Source organism: Osmerus mordax, chromosome 5 (assembly GCF_038355195.1).
Source record: "Osmerus mordax isolate fOsmMor3 chromosome 5, fOsmMor3.pri, whole genome shotgun sequence".
Taxonomy (NCBI): domain Eukaryota; kingdom Metazoa; phylum Chordata; class Actinopteri; order Osmeriformes; family Osmeridae; genus Osmerus; species Osmerus mordax.
The window spans coordinates 20,922,462-20,943,111 of NC_090054.1; the positions used below are offsets into that span (position 1 = coordinate 20,922,462).

At 45.1% G+C, this 20,650-nt stretch overlaps 1 protein-coding gene across 1 annotated transcript in view; it reads right to left on the bottom strand.

The window, feature by feature from the left end:
• Positions 1 to 20,650, bottom strand: part of macrod2 (mono-ADP ribosylhydrolase 2) — a gene marked incomplete in the record, with an annotated part of 331,272 nt that overhangs the window by 175,808 nt on the left and 134,814 nt on the right. Inside the window, 1 exon segment of the mRNA XM_067236376.1 lies at positions 6,477 to 6,593. Coding sequence (XP_067092477.1) covers positions 6,477 to 6,593 — 117 coding nt within the window.

A 20,650-nucleotide genomic window follows, 5' to 3' on the forward strand; every position in this document is an offset into this window, starting at 1 on the left:
AAGACCAGAAATAACAAACGTTTATTTAGGTGGATCTACTGCCGGCTTGGTCTGAGTATTGTTCCCTCTGTTGGAAAACGTACCCGTCGGAAAAATGCAAGGTTGAATATGTAAATAATTTTGAATGCTCATCATTTCCATACAATAACTCTACTTGTGCCTCAAATGGCTGAGATACTGGACTGAAGTGAGTACTCTAGTCAGCATCCATCCTCATAAAATACTTTCATCATTCTCAAGAAGATTTACAACCATAATACTGAGTGTCAAATTATGGCAACTGTGTAATTTACAAAGGATGGGGCTTAAAGTAAACAGAATTGGAGTCACAATGAGGTTTACTCAACAGTTTTCCTGTACAACAGACCCGTCCAGCGTAAGTGTAGAGGATACTTGTCAGACTCACGTACACCCAGCTTTACCCACACATGGATTTGAACTCAGGACCTCCAATTCAAAAGAGCAACTACTAACCAGCGTCATCACCATCGTCTACACCAGCAACATGCACCAATCACCTCGTCTACACCAGCAACATGCACCAATCAGCTCGTCTACACCAGCAACATGCACCAATCAGCTCGTCTACACCAGCAACATGCACCAATCAGCTCGTCTACACCAGCAACATGCACCAATCAGCCGTTTGGGCTGTTGTCCGGCCCTCTGCAGGCGTCAAGACACACCAACAGGGTGGAGATCGCCTTGACAAACTCACAGGGCAGAATGATAATGTTTCCAGGGGTAATTTAATCAGAATGAGCTGTGTGTCACTTACTAATAGTGGGTACTTTGCTGTGATTTATCTGTGTTTGCCGAGCGGAGAGAGACTAACAGACGGCCGAGTACCTCAGATTAAATAGGGCACGGGAGAGATTCCTCATGATATCAGGGAGAGGAATTTATCACCAGCTAATGATTAGCATTATTAGTCCAGGTGCAGTTACTGTAAATATCAGAGGTCCACATCTGGTGCCAAGCGGAGGTAGGCGATGATGATGAGGGGATATGATGATTGAGTCGACCTTGAGGGGCTCAGGTAAACAGAGTTAAGTAGCAAAACTCTCCACAGTTTCACACCCATGTCTAGATTCATGACACTGAATTCAATTATCAACTGATCCTAATCACCAGTTCTCCAGATAGCAAAACAAATCTAACAATCTGCTAGCTACAGCTGGGGCAGCAGTTTGTGCGCACACAAATCTCACAAATACACAGTGATACAACCATGGCAGGCTATGGTGAAAAGAAAGGTCTCAAATCCAATACAAACTGTTAAAGAAAAGTTCCACCCCCCTTCGGTGTTAGATTAGAGAGTAATCAAAGCAGTGCAAGCATCCTGATGCTGCATGGATAACACTCAGTCACCACACTGTCTGAGGAGGCCGGGTGGAGGCAATACTACAAAGCCTGAAATCTATAAACCCACAGCAGATAAGCTGGAGGGGTAAAACAGTTCAGTGTGAATCACAATGAGAACCTCTTACCCCTTCCTGGAGAGGGACTAGTAACACTCTGACAAAAGAACCGTGTGGCACAATATCAAACCTAGCTTTCCTCCACAACTTCAAAGAGATAAGAGAAAAGAGTACAGAAAATAATCGTAATAATAAAATAAAAGAGGCCAAACACGCTTAGCCAGAATCCATAATGTACCTTGGAGAAGGTTTGTGTTTTTCTAGTCATTTTTTTTTCACCCTGTATTTTGAAGAACATCCCGAGGTTTGTGAGTCACAGTAATTGACAGACATGGGTGGAAGGGATTCAAACACCAATAAATAAACAAGCAATGTCCCTCACCCCCTGGGTTGGCATCAAGTATTCATTATTTAAAGGAAAATGACGGGACTCCATAAAAGGAGAGGTAAAAAAGGGAAAACAAAACAATAAACAGCAGAGGAAGGTTTGAACTGTCAATCTGAAACAGCCCCGGGGAGAAAAAAAACCCCAAACTGAGTGAAAGATTCAAGATGAAATTGGAGAGTGAAAACAGCCCCTTGTCTAGCTAAGCATCCCTTAGGGGCACTCTCTCTCCCAGACAGACCTCCAAATCTATCCATGAACGCCTCGTAGTTCATAAAGACGGTCCAAGCTAACCATGAGAGGGGGCAAACTCATGACTGAATACACTGCTGTGTTGCTCTGTTTAGTTTTCTTAACGTCCCTAACTTCCCTGTCACGGCTGTTATTTCGAACATCATATTCTTATTCATTTGTGTCTAATGACTTTTTTCCTATAAATACTGCATAAAACGCACAAAAGGCATACAGTCTCTACAAACTTTGCACAAACAGAAAAGAGACACTAATCTTGGAGACAAGTGACCTGTAACTCTTGAACATTGCAACAACAGTCTAAAATAGAATATTTAATTAATACAGGGGCTGGCTAAATTTCTAAACCATCACTCTATAAACAGATAAGTGTTACATGAGGAATAGACAATTTCCTTGACAGATTGATGTAACAGACAAAGTTTCATTCAGGCCTTTTCCGCTATAGTAGGTGGATAATTATAGTCATTGATTAATAATCCTCGACCAGACCATTATAATCAGTGCCACATGTTTTCCTGCACTTTAGAAGGGGCGGCTAATTTGCCACTGAGATTCATGGCCTAAACTTCTTAGTGGGATGTAATGGAGGGCAATTTACTTGTCCAGGGCAAAAAAAAAGAAATGACCAGGTTTAGACTTGTCATTTTCCATTGCTTGGGAACATCAAACATCCAAACAAGGAGAAAGCTATGATTTTATATCATTATTTTAAGTAACTTCCCTGGGGCAAAAAGAGTCTCTCCCTATGGGCATCAGTTTTTGTCATTAGCATGAGGGAATAATTTATTTCTTCACCAGTGGTTTCACTTTTTCCTTCCCCTTCAATTGCTATATTAGCTTGAGAGATCAAGCCACGCTTGCCCTTGAAGGGTTGTGCTTGTCTGAGCCCTGGAGGTATTCAGGTTTAATAATCCCGTTCTCTCTGCATTCCTTCATGACAGAATTAGTATGTAAAGTTTTCAACAAAACCCAAACGCCCCATCATGCCCACACCGTGACAAAACACTGTGACAACAACACCGTGACAACAACACCGTGACAACAACACCGTGACAACAACACCGTGACAAAAATACCGTGACAACAACAGGGAAGGTAGCAAGTAACGATGCATCCCTTTAATACAGAACTTATGGACTTATCTATTCTCTTTATTTAACAGATGCTTTTATCCAAAGCAAAACCCAATGAGGAGGGGGAGGAGGGAGGGGGGCAGTGAAGTGCTCTAACCACTGAGCTATACCTTTTCCCAAGTAGTACGTATGGCTCTGTTGTGGCATCACAGCTAGTCCTTCGCAGTGCCAGAAGGACATAGTCTCACTGGGATCCAGCTGGGACATGTGACCAAGCATTCCAGCAAACCAGGAAGCCATAAAGTCGATTAACTCATGTCTACTGTATCCTGAAGTGTACCTTTCCAGAATGGATAAATAGGATACAGTTTCCATCCGTCTGTGTTTATCACACTGTCCATGTCAAAGCAATCCCACCATCTGCATATGTATCAATCGAACAAAATGAATTTGGTTACAGAGAAGTCTCTGGTATCTTTCAGTCCTACTGTTTTGTATGTGGCTTTGGTTTAATCTAGCGGTCTGTTTACAGCTTGTCTGTAGTATGAGTACATACTCCCTACATGGTCTAGCCAAATCTCAGCATGCACATGGGGCAGGACTAGAGGAATATGAATCTTGCCAAAATCGGTCTAACTTTGGCACTGAGATTTCACTAAAGAGTATTGTGAACGCTGTTAGTCATAACTAGCCTAGGGTTATAATTTTCAACAACAATACAACATGTGCAAGTGAATGACATTGTGAAGTTTTTTAGGAATGGAAAATACAAACATCAATGTGAATCCTTTGTTTTCATGTGGGCCATAGCCAAACATAAATGGGCATAACTGACAGTTTGTGAGCGTAAGTGCGTCTGCTGTAGATGGGTGCTGCTGTAGGTTTGTTGTTCCTTTTACAGACAGTTCAAGGCAATGAGGCCCTTCTGGCACAGACAGCCTTTGAGTGCGTTAGACCTGATTAGTCAGCAGATTGTGTGTGTTTTAAAGTGATGCCTAATGCTGGGATGACGCTCAACACTCGTGTGCCCGTGTGCTTCGTGTGATTAGCCTCAGAGTTTTAATCATTAGTCAAATCCACCACCACTAAACATGCTCCAAAAAAATACACAAGGGGCCACATCATCAAAGAGAGGAAAAATAAGATTAAAAGGGTGTGGAGGAGGGTGCCATACATTTCCTGAGGTTGAAAACATGAGAAGTCAAGGCTTTAAATTAGCTTCCTTTTCAATAATTCATCTTAATTTGCAGTAGCCCGAGGAGGATGTAATATTGTGTAAAATTGTGTGAGTAAAAAAAGAAAAAGGAAAACTGTACAAACATCAATCTTGTGCAGGCTTTGATCACATGCTTTCCAGGCCTGTGCACAGTCATCTAACTTGGGGACGAGTACACAACCTTTTGTACTTGCGTCGCTATTATTTGGGCTTGGCTTTGTTAGTTGCAAGGCGGATTTAATTTGTATTTCGGAAGATTTGATGAGGTGACAGCATGTGAACGTTAAGTTGTGACAGCCTAAGAATGGCTGTGTGGGTTGAGCAAAACAAATATGTCTCCCTTGTACGATAAACGAAAAACAACAAACCCAAGCATCCCATTGGCTGGGGAGCAAAGCCTACCAATCACAACGAGAAGTCAAAGTGGCTGTCAATTTCCCAAAGCAGTTATGAGTGACAATAGTGATTATGGCAGTGAAGAGAGTGGAAATAAGATGATAAAACATGTTTTTTGGGGGAGAGTGTTCTAGTTTCTTGACAGTAAAGAAGCATCCCTTTGATGTGACGAGACTCAGACTCCTCTCTTTCTCAGATGAGTTATCAGCTAACACAAGAAGTCCCACCGAAGCTTTGGGACAGGAGTCAGGTCGAGATTTGACAGTCTAGCTGGTTATTAAACTGTCAGGGTTTACCGTTTTTGTTAAACAGATGACAATGGACCAGGCTGCCCACAGAATGAGTCATGGCTTATCTGCTCAGCTTTACTGACATCTTTAAGACATATTAACACAAACACATTTTGCCTCAAGATGTAAAGTTGCCTCTCTAGTGTGCTAGCAGTAGGCCCTAAAGGAGAAATTTGTTCCCCCTGGGGGATTCTCACTTGACATAACCGTAACAAACAACATTTTAGTTACCTGTTTTTATCTAAAATATTTAGGATCCATTCAAACAGCTCTTTACATGAGGCAGCTGCATGCAAATGATTCCTCTAACTCAGAATTCCAGTCCCATCTCTTGGCCTGTCATATTATTTAGCCAACCTGGTGGAAATAAGACAAATGTCGACAGGATGTCACATCCAAACACACACAGCCCATTTTAGGGTCTTTCGTTGTTTGTGTTCATGTTCTTTATCCTTGAGGAAGACAGGAGCAGAAGTGAGTCCTCTGCGATCCTCCTCCAGTCATTTACAGAGTGACAATATTCATAACTCAAACAAGTAGGATCGTGTGACCCGTTAATAGAGTAAATCAAGGATGAAAAATCAATCAAATTAGTAATGAATAGTTCCCTTAATGTCTCTGTTTGTGTGCAGATGGCACTTTCAACTAGCCACACAACAAGCGCATATCATAATAAGTATCCTCCTAATAACTTGCGCTCATTAATCAGTAATGGCTGTTGGAAGCTAATAAACTATAATGAAAAATGTTTTCCTTTGGCAGAGTGGACATTATGCAGAGGCTGCAGAGATCACAGTGGGGTGAGTGGTTCTCTCCAGAGATGGCAAAAGTACAAACATCCTTCACTAAAGTAGAAGTACAGATACTCATGTTTAAAAAGACTATGGTAAGTCTGACTACACTTTTTCATTCAAGTTCAAGTAAAGAAGTATGGGCTCTGACATATACTTAAGAATAAAGTAGCCATTAATACTATGTTATACTATACTATATATTTTTTTCAACCTTTCAAAACATTTGATTTTGAAAACATTATTTTTCAAAATGTTGCTCAGAATTTCTTTCAATTTTTTTTTCTTTTTAAAATAATAAAATAATAATAAAAATATTTATTCAACCTTTCTAAACTTTTATATTCAAAACGTTAATAATCAATATTTTAGCCAAATATTTGTGTAACCTTTCAATTAGTATTTGAAAGTAAATGTTTCGAAACGTTTTGAAATGTCTTTTTCTTTTTTTACTTTTATCATATCTTTCCTTTTTTTCCAATGTTTCTACTTTTCCAACAAATTTTCTTTTTCAATCAGCGTGTGGGACAGATTTGCACTGACAGTGTATAATGCATAATGAAACCGACCCCCCCTGAGTTTGGGTATAGGTCCCAAATGATGAGGCCGTCCAACACTGAGGTGACAGTTAACGTAAACCTGTACTCACATTTAGCCGGGAGGTCGTAGCCGCAGGTGATCTTGGCGTAGCCGGTGTCACAGCCATGCAGTGTGTGGCACTCATCGAACAGCAAGGATCCTGCCGCTTTGTGTATGCAGCCATCAACTGAAACACAAACACACACACACACCCTGGTGAGCCCGGGGGGGGGGGGGGAGAAGACCTGACAGTGTGTGTGTATCATCTGCTCCTCCGTGTTGGCCGTGTGTTCGTCCTGTACGCCAGACCGGAAACATCTCAGAAGAGGCCAGACGTACTGTAACGGTTCAGCTTTCTCAGAAACGTCTGTTTATTGTGGCCAGTGGAATGCTGAACCCCTGCTGCTTGTAAATATTGACAAAGACTGAGAGGGAAATTAGCTGTGTTTGTTCTATTAACGCCTCCACACACACACACACACACACACACACACACAGGGAGTGGGCAGGAGCAGCTCCTGGTGTGATCCCTGGCTCGGCTGGGGAGCTCTGTACTCTGATATTATGAACAGTGTTCCCATCGCTCGCAGTGTGGCTGCATCCCTCCGTCCTGAGTCTGTTAAGATGTGGATCTGTGTTCTGATTCTGTCTCTGCTCCTTGTTGATGTGTGTCCTGGTTCTAGCCTGCCCCCCCCCCCCTCCCCTCCCCCGCCCCCTAAGGTTTTAATTTTAGCGGGTTAAGGCAGCGATGGGCCTGATGGATGACGCGTCTTACACGAGAAGGCAGAGAGATAGAAATCCAAATGATCCGTCTCCTAAAGCCTGACGCCCCTCCAAGACTCTGTTATCAATCACACTGAAACATCATCAAATCCTACTCGAGCTGTCCTGAGAAAATCCTCACGAGGCATGAGTGGATAACCCTCTCTGGAAGAACAGGACGGGCGCTAGGACAAACACACGGGTGTCTAGAATAGTTTGGGTTTGTTAAAGCCTGTTACTCTGGCATCATCATGTACTGTAGAGAGGATGGGTCTTTCCCTGGCCCCTGAGAGAGAGAGAGAGACCTTGGAGGGCAGAGAAAGAGTCTGGAACAGGGTGAGTTCATCCTCAGGAGGCAATGATGGAAACATCCTGTACACAGACCAGCCAATCAGCAGGTAGAGGGGTTCATCTGTGCCATCTGTCCAGTCGCTCTTTCAGACAGAGAGGTGAAGACAAACAAGAAGCACTGCTGGAGAGTGAAGTGCAGCACTCACAGGAAGTGCAGCACCCACAGGAAGTACGCACTTTACATCTGGGAAACACATCCTTTTGATGTGACATGGCTTACTTCAACTGCCCTCCATTTCCCGAGCTAGCAGGCTCAGAGGCAGGGAAGAAGGCAGGCAGGGAGGCAGGCAGAGGAAGGGAGGCAGGGAGATGGAAGGGAGGCAGGCAGAGGAAGGGAGGCAGGGAGATGGAAGGGAGGCAGGGTGATGGAAGGGAGGCAGGCAGGGATGAGTCAAAGACAACAGCTGGCTGAGATCAATCATCTTTAATGGACTGAGGGACAGGCAGTTGACAGAGACTGATCCTGATGGCTTTTTGAAAAAGTAACACGAGTCTGACAGAGATGAAGACAAGCAGGAAACCCTTCGTAGAGCATTGATAACTGCAACACAGTGGATTTTATCATAAAATTATATATAGAGAACATACAGTATAGTACCATATTTTTTAACATACAGTATCAGTGCAGTATATTGTTATCCACAAATCCCTATTTCTGGAAAGCTCTGCAGATAATTACACCTCCTCCAAGCATGGATTCAGACTGAGTCAAAGGCTAAAATTATGTTTAGAAACAGAACTCATTAAGAGATGGCTGAACATAAGTATGCTTCTGTTCCACCCACACACAAGTGAAGCTCCAAACCAACTCCAATCACCTTTGAAATGGGATTACAGTCTGACAAACTCTTATTTGGGGGTTAATAGACAAGGGCTCATCTAGACCTAGACTGTTCCATCTACGATGTTAAACACGCCGATTCAAGCAGACTCGATTCATAATTAAGCGCACAACTTCATCATCCTCCAGCAGTAGCCAGAGACAAAACACCATCCCATAATCGGACCTATGATGGACTGCATGGTCGGTATGGTTCCGGTGTACCAGTATAGTATATCACAGTACAGTGCAGCACTGTGAAAATCATTTAACTGAACAGTAAGCACATAAGTCTTGTGAGTGTAAATGGAGCAGGGTGATTCTCCTGAGGAGATCCCCACCAGCAGGTGCAGAGAGAGCAGGGTCTCTCCAGGGTCTGAGGAGTCAGCTGGGCGGGGAAGATAGAGAGCAGCCCTCCGCCAGACTCCCCCCCCCCCCCCCTCTCCCCCCCTCCTCCTCTCTCCCCCCCTCCCCCCCCTCCTCTCTCTCTCCAGAGGGCCCATGCTCCCCTCAGATACACCCCCCTCGCTCTCTCCTGCTCCCAGGAGAGAGAGAGAGGAGAGACAGTCTCTCCCTCCCTCCCTCCTCTCCCCCCCTCCCCCTCTCTCCCCCCTCCCCCCCCTCCTCTCTCTCTCTAGAGGGCCCATGCTCCCCTCAGATACACCCCCCTCGCTCTCTCCTGCTCCCAGGAAAGAGAGAGTAGAGAAAGAGAGTCTCTCTCCCCCCTCTCTCTCTGTGGAGCATCACTGTCAGCTTGAGTTGATCTATCACACAGAGGCCCCTGGGAGTCCGACTAGCCAGCAGACCAGGTCCTCCCCCACCCCCCACCCCTCCCGGTGGTCTGGGGAGATGCACCCGGCTGGAGGGTCTGGAGTTGACATCACACGCAAGAATGCGACTCACATGAGCCGTGTGAACAGATGTATCAGCAGAGAGGGTGGGAGAGCAGGTTCGTGGTGTGGTCTCTGTAAGGTGGAGGTCTGGGTGTGTCTGTGTGGAGGTCTGGGTGTCTGTGTGGAGGTCTGGGTGTCTGTGTGGAGGTCTGGGTGTCTGTGTGGAGGTCTGGGTGTCTGTGTGGAGGTCTGGGTGTCTGTGTGAGGTCTGGGTGTCTGTGTGAGGTCTGGGTGTATGTGTAGAGGTCTGGCTGTGTGTGGAGGTCTGGCTGTGTGTGGAGGTCTGGCTGTGTGTGGAGGTCTGGGTGTGTGTGGAGGTCTGGGTGTGTGTGGAGGTCTGGGTGTGTGTGGAGGTCTGGCTGTGTGTGGAGGTCTGGGTGTCGCAGAGCTGGACCTGTGCCCGACATGGCCGGGAACACCAGGGAAACTGCTGAGCAGATTGAGACGATTGCCAGGATCTTGCATCTTACCGTCACAAATGTAATTTACCTGCTTTACTTAGAATTATTTTAACACAGAATAGATGGGTGAGCTGTGTGTGTGAGTGTGTGTGTATTGTTGTTGAAGTATTCAGTTTTTTTTGTTTTTGTTTCATGACATCCCATGTTAAGCATCACTCAAAAACACAACATTTATCAGGGGACTGATGGCAATCTCTGAATATATTCACTGAATATGTTCACTTCGCTTAGGGAAAAAAAAAGGAATTACCCATGCTAAACAGGTCGGAGTTTTCATAAGAAGCGTGACCCAGATGCAATCTTGCTGTCAATTTATTTTCTAATCTAAGTGGAATTTCAGCAACCTTCCCTGCTGATTCTAACAGAGTGGATGCTTGAGCATGCACACAGTGGTGGTGTCTGATCCTCATTAACTAAGTATGGCATTTACAGTCACCTTAGAGAGGCCTGGTGAGTCTCAGTAGGAGATGATGAACAACACTTGTACGAGCACAACTGACACATTTGCAAGAGGGAAGATGTAGTCCCTGAGCAAGGTTGGATTTCTGTGAAATTTGAGACATTTTTCAAGATTTGTTGGTAAAGGCTGTTGCAGTTTTCTAATTGTGTTTCTGATTCGTGTTGCAGTTTGTGATGCAATGATTACTGTGCATTTTAACAGTTGCAGCAGAGTGCAACAGACATGGATTGTTCTGTGAAAGAGGAGCGCTAAAATATTTACAGCACGATCCTCAACCCTGGACTGAGTGTTGCCAGAAAGGACACTCCAGTAAATGTGTCTACAATCCAACAAGCTGATGGTCGGCAGTTAAAAAAACTTGAAACTCAGTTCCTGTATCATCCAAAGCCAATGGCAGACAGTCAAAGACATTTCTCGTATCTTATCTCAAGTTCTATAGGCAGGGTCACCCCCCCCATTCCCACCAAAAACCCTCAAACCAGCAGCTACTAAGCGATGCATAAACAGCGCAGCCCAGTGCTATATATCAAACAGTGGTTGGGACATGTTAATGGAGAGGGTTTCATCTCACAGGTTCCACCTTCAGTCTGCAGCATCTGCTGCTGTCCCCCCCCCCCTCTCCCGGCCTTTCTCAGGCCCACTGAAATATCACAGTTAATACCCCATCCATCTCCTCTCTGGCCTCACCACAGCCAGGCTGCCCCCATGTGGGACGCAGCATTTCCTCATCTCCTCTGTGTCTGGGTCGGTGAAAGCTTCCCAGACCACCACTCTGACCGAGTCTGCAGCCCCTAATGAAGATTACTGTGGACTGCAGCTGGACAGCATCCCTGTCCACTCAAACTGGGAATGGAGGAGAAGGAGGAGGATGAGGAGGAGGAGGGGGAGGAAGGGGAGGAAGGGGAGGAGGAGGGGGAGGAAGGGGAGGAGACAGACAGAGAGGGCAGAAAGACAGAGAGGAGACGTCGAGAAAAGGAAAGAGCGAAAGATGTAGAGAGGGAGGGAGATAGAGAGGAAGAGAGAGAAGGAAAGAGAGAAGAGCCCTTGCAGCAGAGAGAGAGAGATAGAGACAGAGAGAGAAAGAAAGATCTACCGACAGAAGAGAGAGCAAGAGAGAGAAAAAGAGAGAAGGGTAATTGAAAGCAGTGACAGAGAGAGAGAGAGAGAGGGAGAAAGAAAGAGAAAAGAGTCAATTGACAGCAGAGAGATAGAGAAAGGCTGCAAGACTGAGAGAGATAGAGATGGAAGGAGCATAGTGGTTAGAGTGAGTTATTCTGCAGTAACCTTGGCACCGCTGTCGTCGGGGACACCTCTGGTTGGAGCTGGCAGGGCTTTGTGTTCCCACATGTATTAGCGTCTCCAAAGCCTGCTTACTCTCCCTGGCATCCATCACCCCGCGCTGGGATCCCCACGCCTCTCAATCTCTCAGACACCACGGACCCCTGCTCTGCTCTCATTACAATACCCTGCTTTTCAGAAATAGTGTCAGCTGCAATTTTCTCTCCTAATTATTTTCCGTTCCTCTGGGGTCTGGGGTTCAGGGCCCGAGGAGGGGGCGGGGTTTGGGAGATGACATCAGCCAGGGGGAGAACAGGGATTGGTGGGATGCAGGCGACTGGCGGGCTTGTGGGGCTGGTGGTGTCTATGACCCGTGTGTGTTGTCTATGTGTGATGTTTTCTTGTCTGTACAGCACTTTGGTCAACATGGGTTCCATAGATAGATCTGTTTTCTGGATACATGTGTGTTGTGTTGTGTGTCAGAGTGTGTCTGTGCCGTGTGAATGTTCAGCGTGGGTCCGTGAGACGGCACATTGGTGTTGGCATGAGATTAGTTTACATTGAGTTCAGCATGTAGGTGTCACATCCAGTCAATGACATAAACTGCCACCCCCCCCCCCCTCTTCCCCCCCTATGGTCGTAACCATAGCAACAACATACTACCTTTCCCTCCGAAGAGCCCCCTTCAGAGCTTGTGTATTGGAGCGGCCCCTCCCTCTCTCCATTCATCTCTCTCTCCCTATCTCTCTCTCCCTATCCATCCATCCCCACTCTCTCTCCCTCCCTCCTCTCTCTCTCTATCCCTTCATTTTACCACCTCTGTGATTTACCACACCATTTTCTACTCAACTAATTTCACTGAAGGAGATAATGACATGGATTAGTTCCTAATCAAGTGCCAATCAGAGATCTGGGCTGCACTAAATGTCAGATAGAAGGTTTTCCCTCCCCCCTCCTCCCCCCTCCTCCCCCCTCCCCCCTCCCCCTCCTCCCCCTGCATGATCCAGTCCCCAGTGGAGCAGGATCACGGTTCCTGATCACAGCCATCTGATCAGAAACAATAGGACATGGATCTTTCCTCTACTGTAGCGACAGTCCCAGAGCAGAGTGATAATCATCTCAGTTCCACCTGTAATACGCCGGTAAACACGGGATTAGTACCAATTAAAATGCTGGTCTCAGACGCAACGTCAAATAGCACAGGATAAGCGGATGGCTGTTCACGTTGGCAGCGCTGAGGGACGAGGAGAAAGGGTCCAATTATTCCTTTATTTACTTCATTTTAAATTATTATTATTATTTATGAATACAATGGAATGTGTGATATATTCAGCTGAGCATACCCAATTGTTTGTTTCTACTTACAAAGCCAGCAAGGGAATACCATCATATATGTATGTTGATGTATATGTATCTATCTATCTATCCCCCCAGACCTGTGGTAAAGTGAGGGATGTATGGGTTGTGTGTCCTGTGTAGCAACAAGGAGAGAGAAGTGAGCAAGCTTTCACCAGCTCTAAAATGTCACCGTAATTATCACACTGAGCTCTGCATCACCTCCTCACGGAACCTCCTGAACACTTTCACAAACGTACAGAAAGTGCTTCCTACAATAACAACACGTGATTAAAGAGGAAGCCAAGGCTGATGGGTCTGCCTGGAACAGGGCCCGGGTCCTGTGTGTGTGTGTGTGTGTGTGTGTGTGTGTGTGTGTGTGTGTGTGTGTGTGTGTGTGTGTGTGTGAGTTATGAGAGTGAGAGAAAGGGGTTTTATTTCTCACTGAGTGAGTGAGTGAGGGTGAGAGAGAAGAGAGAGATGGAGAGAGAGATAGAGAGAGACAGAGAGAGATAGAGACATAGACAGAGACAGAGAGAGACAAAGAGAGAGAGAGATAGAGAGAGAGACGGAGAGATAGAGGGACAGATAGAGAGAGATAGAGGGAGAGGGAGATAGAGAGAGAGACAGAGAGAGAGATAGAGAGAGACAGATAGAGAGAGATAGACATATATATATATAGAGAGAGAGATATAGATAGAGAGATAGAGAGAGAGATAGAGAGAGATAGAGAGAGGGAGAGAGATAGATATATATATATATATATAGATAGAGGGAGAGAGAGAGAGAGAGAGAGAGAGAGAGAGAGAGAGAGAGAGAGAGAGAGAGAGAGAGGGAGAGCTGCTCCTTCTCCCCAGGATGGACTGACTGCCACCTCAGACAGGGCTGTCAGAACGAGGAGTGTCAACAGTTAAAAAAACACGGCTGGCTGTAAGAGGCCAGGCTGGGCGCAGGGTCGCCCCAGGAAAGAGGCTCATGGTAGGGGTCTGGCTCCGGCTGGTCCACAGCTCCACGCCAGACCAGCCGGCCCAGAGCACCGTAACTCAACCTGACCTCAGGGGCTCTTCACGACCCCCCCCCCCCCCCACACACACACACACACACTTACATGCTTTACACACATTCATGTCACACACATACACGTTCACTTTACACACAAGCACACGCTCACTTTCATCTCCCAGCCACCAATATCACACTCATTTTTTACCTTTGACTCCTCATAGTCTCTTATTATAAACAAGGCTTCTGTGGATGGGGCCATTATCGACTCCTCTCCCAGGTTAGACTACCTCTGGCAGCTCAGCGCACAGCAGTCAGACAGAGAGAGAGAGAGAGAGAGAGAGAGAGAGAGAGAGTGGGGGGGAGGATGAGGGTGGAGGTGTGAGAGGGAGAGAGGGGGTGGGGTGAGGGAGGGGGTGTGTAGGAGAGAGACTCACATCTCTCTTGCTTCTGCTGCAAAACCAATTTGAAGTGCAACGTCACTGGTGTGTGTGAGTGTGTTGGTGTGTGTGAGTGTGTTGGTGTGTGTGAGAGTGTTGGTGTATGTGGGCTTGGTTGTTTTAATGTGAGTGTATTTGAGTTGAGTGTGTGTTTGTTTGTGAGTGTGTATTGTGTGAGTGTGCTTGTTGTGTTACACCCATCCATCTAGAAGCCTCAGTACAAATTGCACCTCTGTGATTCGGATCTGTCATTTGAGATTCCTTTCATTTCTCACTTCTTATTCATTAGGTTGTTCCGAGCCGAGGAACATTTTCATTTGTTTTCCAGAGGATTGGGGGAAGAATCAAAAGTGTTTCTGAACAATCCAAAACACAATTAAAAAGAACAACATGACATTTAATTAATTTGTCCTGTAAGCAAATCAGACATCAAACCGTTCCTCTACAGCGTCCTCAGAGCCGAGCATTTCCAGCACAGAAGAGCCTGACTTGACTGGCAGGAAAATGAGGACCCACCCCCCCACACACACTCACACACACACACACACACACACACACACACTCACCAGACCCCTACCTCCACAGACGAGGGCCACAACCACAGATGGGAGATGGAAAACAGGAAATAAATTAGACTGATTTGAAAGTCTGATCCTGATCGGACCGATAAGATGAAACATCAGACTGAAGCCAGGACTAAATTATTAATTGACACAACATGTTTTTGGTGTGTGTGTATGTTATTTGTGTGTGTATGTTCTTTGTGTGTGTGTGAGTCAACATCAATGAAAGTGAACTGCTTCTGTCACAATCTGCTAGCCTGCCATCCTCTTGCCTTCATGTGTCGATGCTCCATATCAGCAGAATCGTGTCAGAGTTGGGCTTGTGTAGCCCTGGGTAGCCATGGGCTGCTTTACTCTATGTCATTTATGTATTCATGTATTGTATTTTTATTGAGAGCATATGGCCAGCTAGTCTCAGCGGGCAACTTCTTTCGAATCAATTGAAACAAAACACTTTTTTATGGTGACACGATGAAATGTTCCCTCCTTGCAGAATGTGACCCTCTTCCAGAGGTTGAGCTAATAAGGGGACGCAATAATGTTGAGAAAATACCGTTAGGAAACTACGAGCCCCTCCAGCAGAACCCAGGCAATTTCATCATAAATTACTTCCTCCACACCAAGTTCAGCTCCGAGTCACCTGAGAGAGCCGACATGCTGACAGTAAAGGATGGGTTCTTCAAGAACAACCGGGCTGGAGGTGAAACAGTGAACAGGGGATCTTTGTTCGGCATGTACGTTCCTGAGAGTTGAGAACAACAGGAGCGCTGCTAGACAAATGCATGTAATTACTGTGCACGTCTGACTGACAGGCTAGGAGGCCGCCGGGAGTGGAGAGCCAGTAAACATGGCTGGAGATTCATACTCATGGATCTGCAGGGCCAAAACTCTGCCCAGGCAGTAATGACAAACAAACAAGAGGAAAAGAGGAAAGGCTTGTGATTTGGATTGAAATGCATGAACAGCTGCTACTGTTGTGGGGTGTCTTTCACTGGCTGCCACGCTTTGTCCAAGCCTTCTTCAATCATTAGAAAAATCGCTGAAGCCCTCGTTCAATTTGGCATTGGCTTTATTGCATCATGGTGAAAAGTTTAAACATACACTGCGTTTCCATTTGGTATTGGTGAAAACCAGAAAAAGAAACAGGCTCATTGTAACAGTGTCTTTCATCAGAAGGGTATTTAGGTCTTATCTAATTGACGGACATCCGTGTCCACCCAGAGCTGACCTTGAGAGAACCAGACTCACATCACCTGCTGCTGGTCGGCTGAGAACGGCTCCGGCTGATTGGCTAAGAGTCATAAATTATGATGTAAATTCCAACGGCTCAACTGTTTACTTTCATAAGACTTACCAGACCTGAAACCCAATCCCAGTCTGGAGCTACAACAGTCTTATTGACAAACTGTTCTTTAATTTGATATATTGTGTCCTGGTGGGTAAACACTGCAGTGTTTTGAGTGGAATCAAACCACATTAATGGGACTAAAACATAAACAAAATGTACTTATCGAAACTTTTACAAGTATATATATATATATACATATTACTGATCAATCCAGAGCACCAATGGGCATGCTACAGCTGCCTTCCTTTATCTTCAGTGTTTTCACTATTTGTACGTAGCTTTGAATAAAAGCATTTGTAAAATGAATCAAATGTACAAAGTGAAACACAAACAACATGTGACTCTACGTAACGGTGGACTGATGAAGTATATCACATCCTGTGTGAAGAGACAGAATGACAGAAACACAACATTGCTCCAATCTCAGGCCAGTCCAGGATGTACTCAGTAGCTACATTATATGGTGAGAGGCTGGTGAGGAGAAGGACCCATTGTCAGGCTTATTACTGGCATAATGACATCAGGCTGCTGCAGTAAACATATCTGTTCTGTAAACACAGGACGGATCAGCAGGAGTTGAATTCTGAGCCTTGTGAAAGTTTAATTGATTTTCTACGTTAATCTTATTACCCAACAGATGCAATTTCAGAAAGTTTAACTACCACTATGGTTTCTGCATAAATATACAAATGAATTAATATAGTTTAAGCTGGCAAATTAACACTTTTGTTATCATGGTTTTATTTTTTATTTTTTTTATAAGGATTATTACTCGAGTCAAATAAGGGATTGCTCGTGTCGTTATGATGGAAATGCAAACAGGATGATTACATGAGAATGTGTAAATACATATTTACTTTGTCATGTAGTTTAAAAAAGTTTTTAAAAGCTCACATCCTTATTGACGTGTACATCACACATCCGTATCTCTACAAACCCTCAGAGTTACAAGTTCGTTTTGATTTGCATGAAAATATTTGCATAGAACTACATCATTGTTTTGACCCTGCATCAAGCCAACATGGGGCCCATCCAGTCATTTCCTGCAGTCACCAAACGTAAACAAACAGTGAGAAGAGGGCCAGTGAGGCCAGGTCCTGTGACTGCCAGCGAGGAATCCTCTCCAGTGATTTATCTGACGGGATCCTGACAACTTTCTTGCAGAGTCTCAAAGTGTGCTATCTATTAATTGAGCCAGTGTCAGTGTAGGGGAGATTAAGAGCTTGCAGCTGCCCGCTGAAGGTCTTCCTCGGACCCAGCTGTGGGGCACAAATCACAGCCGGGGAACAGAGAGGCGCCGGGTCGGCCCAGAGCCTACCTCCACACCAACGCACAAGGCAGCAGCCGCCACAAGGAAATGAGTTATTGTTGAGTAAACCTGGGATAGGAGGAGGACAGTGTTTGGGCTGAAAGCTAAATCTTACCCAAGACTTCTCGAGTTCTTAAAAGCCTGCCACCCCTGAAAAGGATGACTACTAGTGCGAACACCCTAGACGTCAGGACCTAATGGTCTCCATTTGGGATTGATCGTCATGCGCTGTCTATAAACTTACTGTCTATAACCTTACTGTCTAAAACCTTACCGTTTATAACCTTATTGTCTATACCCTTACTGTCTATACCCTTACTGTCTATAACCTTATTGTCTATAACCTTATTGTCTATAACCTTACCGTTTATAACCTTATTGTCTATACCCTTACTGTCTATACCCTTACTGTCTATAACCTTATTGTCTATAACCTTACTGTCTATACCCTTACTGTCTATAACCTTACTCATTTGTTTTGAATACGATGTTTGCGCGTACGGAGAGTAGGGGTGACAATGTGTTGGGGGGGGGGGGGGGGGGGGATGAAGGGAGGCTTTCTGATGAATGGAAACAAATCCAGAAATTGTATCCAAGGACCATGATCTCAAAAGGAACACACACTTTTTTACAGTAATGAGTCTGAGCTATAAGTTTAAAATCAAGATAGAGACAGGTTTTCAAAAAGGCTCTTTCTTTCACCATATGTGAATCTCGGAGTTCTGATTAGAACAACAAAAAACTATGTGTGAGAAGTTGCTCTAATCTCTTGACTCAGTGACCTTCCTAAAAGGTCTGGTGGATATCCAGAAAAAGAGAAACATGTGTGTCCTGTTCTACCTGCTAACACCTCACACCTCCTAGCTAGAGGCCTGCATGGTCTATGGGCTGACTCAGTCCTGCTGGCCGAACATCTACCATCGATAGCCAAGAACATTCAGATCCAAGGATTAACAAAAAAAAGGGCCTTTATTAATTATATCATCACGATTCCAGTTCCTCCTGCTGGTCCGTTTAATTAAGTAGATAATTTTTCCTCTGGGGAAGACTAGTGCTAACGTACTTACCGGGCATTGCACAATGAGCCCTATTCCAGAATGTTCTGGGAAGAACCATGTCCTTAACTAAATGGTTTCTGCTCTGAATGAAGGGCTGCATCACATTGTGTTCTCTGACCATCAGTGTGGATTGCTTGAAAGTGACGGGGTTAAACGTGAAGTGTATCCTGTTTGGAGACACAGGGATGCAAAGGGATGTAACTCCCTCTCTAGCTCTCTTTAGCTATTGTGGGGGTCAGCCTGTCACTGAGGGAGGGAGAGAGGGAGGGAGGGAGGGAAGGAAGGAGGGAGGGACGGATAAAGGGAGGGAAGGAAGGAGGGAGGGAGGGACGGATAAAGGGAGGGAAGGAAGGAAGGAAGGAGGGAGGGAGGGAGGGAGGGAGGGAGGGAGGGAGGGAGGGAGGGAGGGAGGGAGGGAGGGAGGGAGGGAGGGAGGGAGGGAGGGAAGGAGGGATGGATGGAAGGAGGGAAGGAGGGACGGATAAAGGTAGTGAGGTAGGTAGGTAGGTAGGTAGGTAGGTAGGTAGGTAGGTAGGTAGGGAGGTAGGTAGGGAGGGAGGGAGGGAGGGAGGGAGGGAGGGAGGGAGGGAGGGAAGGAAGGAAGGAAGGAAGGAAGGAAGGAAGGAGGGAAGGAAGGAAGGAGGGAGGGAAGGAGGGAGGGAAGGAAGGAAGGAAGGAAGGAAGGAAGGAAGGAAGGAAGGAAGGAAGGAAGGAAGGAAGGAGGGAGGGAAGGAAGGAAGGAGGGAGGGAAGGAGGGAGGGACTGATAAAGGGAGGGAGGGAGGGATAAAGGGAGGGATAAAGGGAGGGAGGGAGCGATAAAGGGAGGGAGGTCTCCAGTCAGGCCTGGATGTGTGACTGACAGTGAAGGAGCTGATAATGAGCCCCACGCCTGGTCACCCTCCCATCGGCCGTGTCCGAGAAGAGCCTGTCTCCTCTGGGTGGGGCTCGGCCAAGCGGCCCCTACAGCCCCCATCCTGTCACAAAAATAAACCTCCTTATAATTCACATGGAACAGAATAATGAGCCGCTCCTGTTCTGTGGTCCTCGCCTGGTGCCTTTAGTTTGAAAGCCACGAAAATATGATTACAAAATCTTTTTTTTTAAAGATTACATTTTGTCTGTCCTCTCACGTAGTGTTTGTACTGGAGCATAAATATATCTGTTTACTCTCAAATCACAGAGGGCATTATCTGAAAATCTAAGAGTCTTATTTTACAGTATTGTGTTGGATTTTGATCAATTTCAGCATAAAAACACTGATGGGAACACAGTCAGGACAAACACACCATATCCAGAAGGAACGAGCGTTTTCACAATTCAACACATGCCTGATCAATATGTCTCTACGCTTCTGGAGTGAATCCTGTTGTGAAAGCAAAATGACACCACACTAGTAGGTCAAAAAGCCCATTTCAAATCCATGTCAGTTCAAAAATTCATTCCAAAAAAATCACTAATGTTGTTTGGATATTCAGTCCAAATAGTTTGTTTCCATCTCAACATTTACATTACATTACATTTATGCATTTAGCAGACGCTTTTATCCAAAGCGACTTCCAAGAGAGAGTTTTACAAAAGTGCATAGGTCACTGATCATAACAACGAGATAGCCCCAAACATTGCGGGTAGCCAAACATGAAGCATACATTGTGAAAACTAAATAAGTCCCAAAGGGAAGAATAATAAGAGCATGTAGTTAGACAAGTTACAATTAAACAACCATGTAAACATTTACATGGTTCCTGTCTGTGTTTTTGAGGGTCTCTAGTAGCAGCAACATACTCACATCTGGGGTCAGAGCAGACCTATATTCATGATATAATTAATGACTGGAGAGATTCTGATTGTTACAATAAAACAAAGTCCTTCATTTTCAATTATTATAAATGCTAGATATTTTCACCATAAAGACGAATGCTTTTTGCTTCATTGTGTCTATACAAAAAGACGATCCATCAAACACAACCATGAGCACACACACTCCTCTCTGGGGTGGTTAATCTGGAGATTTCTCTACACCCTCTTAGTAGGTTGTGATCCATTTTTCATTTTCTAATCTTTAAAGAAAGGTAGGGATAATCTTAATGCGTTTTTATGGAATAAACGCTGATGTCATGAAAGAAGAGATTAGGAGTTCATTAACTTGTGATTAATTTGAATAT